The sequence below is a fragment of the Apostichopus japonicus genome, chromosome 18, assembly GCF_037975245.1.
Source record: "Apostichopus japonicus isolate 1M-3 chromosome 18, ASM3797524v1, whole genome shotgun sequence".
In the NCBI taxonomy this organism is placed as follows: domain Eukaryota; kingdom Metazoa; phylum Echinodermata; class Holothuroidea; order Aspidochirotida; family Stichopodidae; genus Apostichopus; species Apostichopus japonicus.
Window position 1 is genome coordinate 19,275,879 of NC_092578.1, and position 8,478 is coordinate 19,284,356.

The following is an 8,478-nucleotide window of genomic DNA, read 5'->3' on the forward strand; positions in this document are numbered from 1 at the left end:
AATTGTTAATATTGGCATATCCTACCATATTAAAGTAACATCTTCATCTGTTACCATTGTACTACAAGTGATAGGACACTCATATCTTTCATTACTTATAATGTATTATACAACACCTAATTGTACTCTGGTCATTTGATTGGTCAATTGCTCTTTGATTGCATGCAAAATCAGCTCTATTCCACTCTATGAAATAGAACCATGGGTTCTACTTTTTTGGTAGCACTTTTTTTCAATGGTAAGAGAGCAGAGAAACCGGTCTGTTCAAAACAATCTGTTGCATGAGTGCATTTTACCCATCTTAATATAATATGTTGTATAAAACAAATAATGAATGGTTTCCATTCGTGCAATAGTGCAAATATTTCATTCGCTGAAAGATGTAATATGTTCCATTCAACTGGGCTGCGCCTCGTTGAATGGAACATTCCATCTTTCAACTCATGAAATATTTGCACTATTGCACTCATAACCATTCATTATTTGTATACTATGACCCCAAACGACCAAAATACATTTTTTTCTTGTGTGTTCAATAAGAAATTTGAAACTGCAGATATATATTGCTACTCATAGTAACACACTGGATACTAAACTCTTGTGAAGTTTTTTTTTTTAACTAGAAAAGTTTGGGCAAACTTAAAATACTTTTTTTACATTACAAAACAAACATAAAGATTAATATTGACTGACTGACATTTTCTCAAATTACTGACCACCACAACCCCCTAAAATTTCAAATTCAAGATTCAGTACATACTTGCTCAGAGTTTTGTTTCAATATTCTAACCACGGATGTTGTAGGAAAGTGTTAACTTCAATGAAACAAAACCTCTACAAACGGCATGCCATAATAAACTTAGCTTTCATTGCCATTCAAGCATTTTCAGCACCATGCACCCCTTTGGACAAAAAAAAAGTACTGTTCCGTTTTTTTTCTCTTAAAATCAGTACTTGGCATATTTGGGCAAACTAAAATTTCAAAGGTGTTCATGGAAAAATATGGCAAGATTTATACAAAGGTTAAAATGTAAACTTTGGCTGTGAATAATGATTACCAGAATTTGTGGCAAGAATCACTGGTTGCCATGGTAGCAGAGTGTATGGGGATAGTTACTGTTTATATCATTCCCAGCATGCCACACACCTACGACGTCTGACTCTGTGCTGCTTTTAATTTTCTCCAATACTTTTCAACTTCTACAACTTCCCAAGATTTCTGTTTTGCATGACGGAAAAATCTGTACAAAAAGTAAAAAAGGATGAAATCATTATTTACAAAAAGGAGATTTATATTGTGCAGTTCTGGCATTTTTTGTACTTACTCGAGAAACTTATCTTATTTCTAACATTACCAGATTGTTCAAAATTCCACGATTTTTGTTTCAAACTTACTTTTCCAAGATGAATTCTCGTACTTCCTTTTCTTTGTCTGTGAGGTCTCCATGGAGGACATCCAAGTTCCGATGAACCTCGGAAATGCTGTGAGCATTAAGAATGCAAATGCAATACAATAATACGTCTGTGCTTCTTTTTGTTATCTTTGTAAATAATCTTAATGTCCCAATAATTACTGAGAATTTAGACGATATTTTTCAAATGAAGCATATTCTTTGAAATTATGAGAATATATTGTATAGAAATAAACACTATTCAGTAAAACATTTCTACATTTCTAACTAAGGTGGACTCAAACACAATGTGTAAAGTTCATCCAACCTATCCTCGCTGGAGTCATTTGAATATACATCGTTTTAATCTCTTATCTGTCATCTGGGAATGACCTTTCACCTTCATGAAAAGGTTTCTTTCTCATTCATTACACTGGATCCACACACCAAGTTGAAATTCATCTATGACCAGCATTTGGATTTATGGTTTTTACAAGGTTCCCATTCTTTGAACTCTGTTTACCTCAAATGACCTTGAACCTCTAAAACAAAAATACAAAAGGTTTCTTGTACTCATTATGCTGGATCCCCATGCAAGGTATGAAGTCAACCCAAGCTTGACTTTTAAATTCATCTTGTTTACAAGGTGTTCAAAATTTGACCTCTGGTGACTTTATGTCAGAGCAGTTTCTATCCACTCTTTGCTTCAAGTGACAAACATGAAAACTACTATTTAGGCTACTGAGGTGTATTCACACACATGTATGTACTGTGTATGTACTGAGGTGTATTCAAACATGAAAACTACTATGTACTGAGGTGAATTAAAAAAACTGCATATCAAGTTAAATCACTGTCCTTTGTTGGGTTGTAATTTTTACTTGATTTCAGACTTCATCAACTGGTAAACTCACATGACCTTTGACCTCTACCAAAAAGGTTCTTGTACTGTCTAAGGTAGGCTCACATGCTACATAAAGTTCATGCCAGCTTTGCATTTGGGACTTGATGTGTTTTTGTGGTCTTCAAACTTTGACCTCTGTTGACCTCAAAATGACTTTTCACCTCACCAAAGCGTTACTTTGTGAGCCACTAGAGAGGACACATAATCTTCGTTCTGGTTGGAAAGTTAGTCTTCATAAATGTATCACATGATGGGTGGAGAAATGAATTTTTATAAAATGCAAATCAACAAAGCAGATATGAGTTAATACTGACCTTGACATGCCCAGCAATGTGATGGGAATATTTTTCTGGGATAGAGTATAGTCCACCGCCAGCTTTGGTAGATTAATACCTTGTTCCTGGCAATAGAGGGCAGCATTTGCAGCAACCTGCCGAGCCTCCTGCGGCAGAGGATGCCATACTGGAGGTCCTCCATGGGTGAGTAATCCCATGGCAAGGGGGGAGGCATTAATCAATCCAACACCTTTGTCCTAAGCAAAACGAAATAAGAAAACAAAGCAGAAATGCAGATCGCTGTAAAATAGGTTACTTGCAATGAGTACATAGGTTACTTGCAATGAGTACATAGGTTACTTGCGATGAGTACATAGGTTACTTGCAATGAGTACATAGATAATACTTGCAATGAGTACATCGGTTACTTGCAATGAGTACATAGGTTACTTGCAATGAGTACATAGGTTACTTGCAATGAGTAAATAGGTTACTTGCAAGGAGTACATAGGTTACTTGCAATGAGTACATAGGTTACTTGCAATGAGTACATCGGTTACTTGCAATGAGTACATAGGTTACTTGCGATGAGTACATAGGTTACTTGCAATGAGTACATAGATAATACTTGCAATGAGTACATCGGTTACTTGCAATGAGTACAGATGCAATGCTTTGGTAAGTTTGTCAATGGCTAAAAACAAACGCAAGGGGAACATAATGGTACACATGATCATAGCCAAAAGGCCGAGAAGCTCTGTATGAATGCTATAATATGAACATAATGCTACCCACGAACATAGTCAAAGGCCGAGAAGCTCTGTAAGAAAGCTATAATATGGACATAATGCTACATATGATCTCAGCCAAAATGCCGAGAAGCTCTGTAAGAATGATATAATATGAACATAATGCTACCCACGATCATAGTCAAAGGCTGAGAAGCTCTGTAAGAATGCTATAATATGAACATAATTCTACCCATTATAATAGCCAAAAGGCCGAATAGCTCTGTTAGAAAGCTATAATTTGAAACACAGAGCAGTGTTTTGACCCTGGTCTTGAAGGTCACTAAATTAATCTCTGAATATTAGAGACGTTAGATGCGACAAGTTCAACAAACTACAAAATACTAATTTTGTGGTCATATTCTTGGCGGTCTAAATCGCCAAAAATAAGTCACTGTTTGAAATCTACGACTGGAGAACAGCAAACAGACCTTCATGTAGTCCACGTGGTCGAGTAAGGAGGAATCGTTCAGGGTAAGATGACAATAACTGAGAATCGTGTCTATTTTAACAGTACTTCTTTCGTAAATATTCCTACAACAAAAAGAAGAAAAATTATACTTTGTATCAGGAAAAACTGTATTCTAAAAGTTGTAAGAAACTCCAACAAGTGCCCAAACAACTCGTTTCTTAAGTTTACAAATTCAACTTTAATCAATTGATCACACATTAAAATTTTCACCCAGTATTTTAGTCATAGAATTAAGACTGCCAAGAATACAATGCAACCATTACTTCAATAATTGTTATTAATGAATGAGATGTCTACATGACATTGTTTATACACTGTAAAATATTGCACAACTTACTGCCAAAGTCATCTAGTATAAATCATAGAGAAAATGGCAAATTTTTAGAGCATTTGAGATAACCTGTTATCCCCTTGAACTAATATTCTTCCCTACCACTTGTGACCCCTTGCAGCTCAGAGGGTGATACTGATAACAGAATTAGAATTAGAGAAATGTGAAATTACTTCAGTTCATCAACAGGATAGCCAGTTATGCCAATAAACTTTGCCTTTCCAGATTCCTTGATTTTTTGGACAGCTGGAAGAGTCTCTGTCAGAATTAACTCAGGACTAGGTGCAAACTCTAAGTCATGGACCTGTAAATTGAAACAAAAATATAAACAGAATTGGTATTGGAATGAGACTGTTTCATTTGAAACATTGGTCTTAATTTACCGGAAGAATTGTGATTACACAGGAAAGGGAGCAAATTTATCCAATTCAGGAAGTCAGTTTTAACAATCTAAACCCTGTTATCTTTCCTCCCCCTCCCCTCCCCCTCCCCTCCCCCTCCCCAAAATGCCTTCATCCATTACTCCCAAAGCTTCATTAATCTGATAGTTATGTTACTATCTCCACTTATCTTTCCTCCTACCCCCCACCCCCCACCCCCCTCCCAACCCCCTTCATCCATTCCTCTCAAAGCTTGATCCCTTTGCCAGTCATTTTACTAACCTGTATCAGATCAACATACGACAGGCCTAACTTTTCCAGGCTCTCTTCGAATCCCTTCAGTACCTTTTCTTCGGAAAAATCAAACATCTTTGTTATTTCTTGTTGGTAGCGCCCAACCTTAGTGGCTATGTAATAGGCTTCTCTGGGAATATCTTTCAGTGCCTGTCAAAGACGAAAAAAGAAGGGAAAAACAAAACAATAACAGTCATGCTGGGTCAGTCAGGACATACCTTTCCCTCCTATACCCCCCCCCCCCACCTCAGACCAAACTCATACACATGACCATTGTAAGCAAGTCTTGTATGTATGCAATCCGCATGCAATAGTTACATATTACATTTGTTTATTTCTTTTATAACTTTTTTATTGAGGATGTTTTTGCTTCCCTCTTTGGGGGAAGGAGGGGAGGAAGGGGGGGGGGAGGGTTGGGACATTCCCCTTCATCATAACATCTCTCTGCATAACCCTGTCACACTACCCCTCCTCCTCTCCAAAGCATCCACTGAGAACCTAATGTAAACCAGGAAGGGTGATATTTTGGTCTCCTAAAATATTATCATACACTATTCCACTTTTGTTCAAAGTAAAACAAATTATTCAGGACTTGTTGACCCTGGACTGTTCCATACTAAGGTATGTTCTAACTACTGTATGCCACTGATACTAATGTTTACCTTTCCTAACATTTCTTCAGACTTGCCATTTCCATACCACGGTGCTGTGTCAATGTAATTAATGCCTTTGGTTAAAGCTGTTCTGATACTTCCAATGGCATCTTCCTCAGAAATTGGATGATATCCACCACCAAATGGAGAGGCTCCTGTGAAAATAATTCCAAACAAAAATTCAGACCAACATGAGAAATACTTTATTGATACAGTACTGATAGTCACACACTCGAGGGAAGTAAAACATCTACTTTTTAATTATTTCCTGTTATGTAACTTATCCCATGAATACTGACCAACTCATCAGTTGTTGACTAGTTTATGAACAGTGCATGCTTTCAATATAGTTCCCCCCCCCAAAAAAAAATCAACTGAAAAATACATAGATGAAATATTTGAAATCCAATGTATGGTTCGTTTTTGAACCAATATCAAGTTTCTTCATGGAGGTTTAAACCTGAATTTTCCCCCTGGTGTATCTGCAAATGCCTTTCACTTATTTAGAAGATTTAGGTGAACTGTAACTGAAAAATTGACAAAATTAAAACAATCTGTCCAAAATATGAATGCAAAGACAGTGAAAGTCAAATGTAAGGAAAGTGCTGTTTCCTTTCTTGTGTTTGTTTCAGGTAATTTGTAATAAGTCCCCAGTTTTGAAGAACTTAACTAAGACTTACCAAATCCCAATATTGATACCTGCATTCCGGTGTTGCCAAGGTTACTGTATTTCATCTTTTTCACAGCTTCGTCGTCATGGAATCCTTTGACGTATGTCTTGGGAAATGCTTGACTAAAAGAAAGGGAAATGTAAGAAGAAGAAGTGTTGTCTAAAAACTGTTCTATTTCTGGTTGGTGATGTAATTCATTGTATTCCAAGAGATCTTAAGTTTCCATACAAATTTTTAGTGACAATGTGGTTGCATTTTTTAAAATAATAGTTGCATAGATCTATTGTCTTCGTTTTGAAAAGTTGACTAAAGTCATTAAAACCTTTATGAAGTTTTAGGTACTTTACACTCCAACATACCGAAACTATTTCTTGTCCTGGTAATTATGTCACTGTCCAACTCCAGAGCAAATATGGGCGAGAGCAGCGCATCCTTTATTTCATTTAATGGTTTGTTTCATACCAGCTTGTAAAGATTCATATTTTGTAATTCTGAAGTTTTCTGTTCAAATTCACAAGTGTAGCTAACATTCAGTCAATTTACTGGCTTTTTTTACACACATGACACATCACACATACTAAACACTGCAGTTAAAGAAGAGTGGAGACCTTGTTCTCTGTTCTTTAAATGTTTAATTAATATCAAAATAAACAGAACTGTTAACCTCAAACCATGAAATTACACAAATACCAACTATGAATAATGTATGAAATGGATACATACTCAGTTGGTTCACTGGGCTGATCCATGTTTTTGCCTTTGTCACTTTCAAAACTGGTCTCAAATCTAGGGTAGGAATAACAACAAGCTGATGTAAAAAACAGTCAATTGTAGCAAAACAGTAGGAGACAGCCCAACAGTTTGTCATATACTGGCTGATTTGCTTCAAGTAAGCAATAGTCTAGATGAATTTTGGCTAATATCAAATATATGGATAAAAGATCATCAATGGTCGATGGAGTACACGTTAGATTGCTTGGAATGAAGTCATAAACATGACTAAACGACACATTTGACTATCAAAACAGTATATTAATACTTGGGTCAAGCAAGGTATGCTTGATACAAAATGGCCATTTGGGCCGATCTTAACTTGACAGGGAAGGTACGTTAGGCTGTCTTGAAGCGGTAAACGAGAGAAATAAATTACTGTTCACTTACCTATAATATTTACCACTTTTTCAAAACATTTGATCGACGACCAAGGAAGTAAAATCTTGGACGAAACTTGAATCCAGGCCAGATACACGAAGGCCTGGAACAATACAATGAGTGTCACTCCCGGGTCACAAAAGGGAGTAATATTGACAATAACAGTAGACAGCTGATTTACCGAGAAAACGATTCTACCAGTGTGTACTATATAAATCATACTATCATGTAAAAGGGGACATTAAATCACTGTAAAATGACCATTTGTACGATAAAAAGGCTAGCAAATAACTCTCAGCCTACATAAAATGTTATACAAAGACAAAAAGAAACTGTTTTCTAATAAACTTAAGGATTGTGGTAAAACTTTTGCAACATAGTAGTGGAATTATGTCACAAGCAAGTTGCACGTGATTGCAGGTAGCACATAAGTAAACTAACCTTCGAACAACAAGCAATTCGGAAGGAAGTATAAAGGAAGCCATGAAGCCTGTAGGATACATTATCTTCATTTGTAATGAGATAATGTGCCAAAATGTCAAGGTTTAGAGTAATTATCAACTATTTTGAATAACTCAAACGAAAAGACATGATTAATTACCTTGCTACACATGATGCATTACACAAGATCAAGAAAAAAATATAAAATTGAGACTTCACGGCACTATATGTACGCTGCCAATTTTCATGTAATTTCCGAATTCCTAAATATTTGAAACGACTACATCAGTCGCACGATATTCGTCGGCAGACAAGATATCTAGCGAGGACCTTAAGTCATCTGGTAAGTCAAGGTTACAATACATGATCTTGAAACCCAGGAAAGGATCAAGTATTTCCTTAGACTGCTGAACTGATGCAAACTTGTACGAGCCTACTCAGTCCTCACGCCAATAACTTTCCGCTAGTCTTTACAGACTTATTACTACTTTCAGAAACACTTAATACATTAGTAGGAGGGGAGTTGAGATGGGGCCTGGAGCGGTTTACCGGAAGACTGTTTTACTGTTAGAACTTGCTATTAAAGCTAATCATAGGCGTAGTTTATATATAATGTATAGGCATAAATTTATTTTGCCCAAACAGATTTTGCAAGGTAAAATATGCTTTCATAGTTGAACATCGTCTCAATTGATTACCTCATCTGTTATCTGATTTACGTCTACA

General features: G+C 36.3%; 1 protein-coding gene across 1 annotated transcript; it reads right to left on the minus strand.

Annotated features, from left to right (window-relative positions):
* Positions 1-628: 628 nt before the first annotated feature.
* Positions 629-7,601, minus strand: LOC139958637 (uncharacterized). The gene is made up of 10 exons (XM_071955860.1): positions 7,321-7,601; positions 6,883-6,945; positions 6,169-6,281; positions 5,498-5,643; positions 4,824-4,985; positions 4,335-4,465; positions 3,790-3,892; positions 2,610-2,827; positions 1,396-1,482; positions 629-1,241 (listed from the first exon to the last, which is right to left on the minus strand). The coding sequence occupies exons 2-10, from the start codon at positions 6,906-6,908 to the stop codon at positions 1,148-1,150; spliced, it is 1,080 nt and encodes a 359-aa protein (XP_071811961.1). The 5' UTR covers positions 6,909-6,945; positions 7,321-7,601; the 3' UTR covers positions 629-1,147.
* Between the last annotated feature and the right edge of the window lie 877 nt (positions 7,602-8,478).

Coding starts and splice junctions, on each gene's coding strand:
- LOC139958637 (XM_071955860.1), bottom strand. CDS start 6,908: ATGGATCAGCCCAGTGAACCAACTGA. Junction 4,986..5,497: donor CTGAAGAAATGTTAGGAAAG/GTAAACATTAGT, acceptor CGTCTTTGACAG/GCACTGAAAGATATTCCCAG. Junction 1,242..1,395: donor CGAGAATTCATCTTGGAAAA/GTAAGTTTGAAA, acceptor CTTTTTGTACAG/ATTTTTCCGTCATGCAAAAC.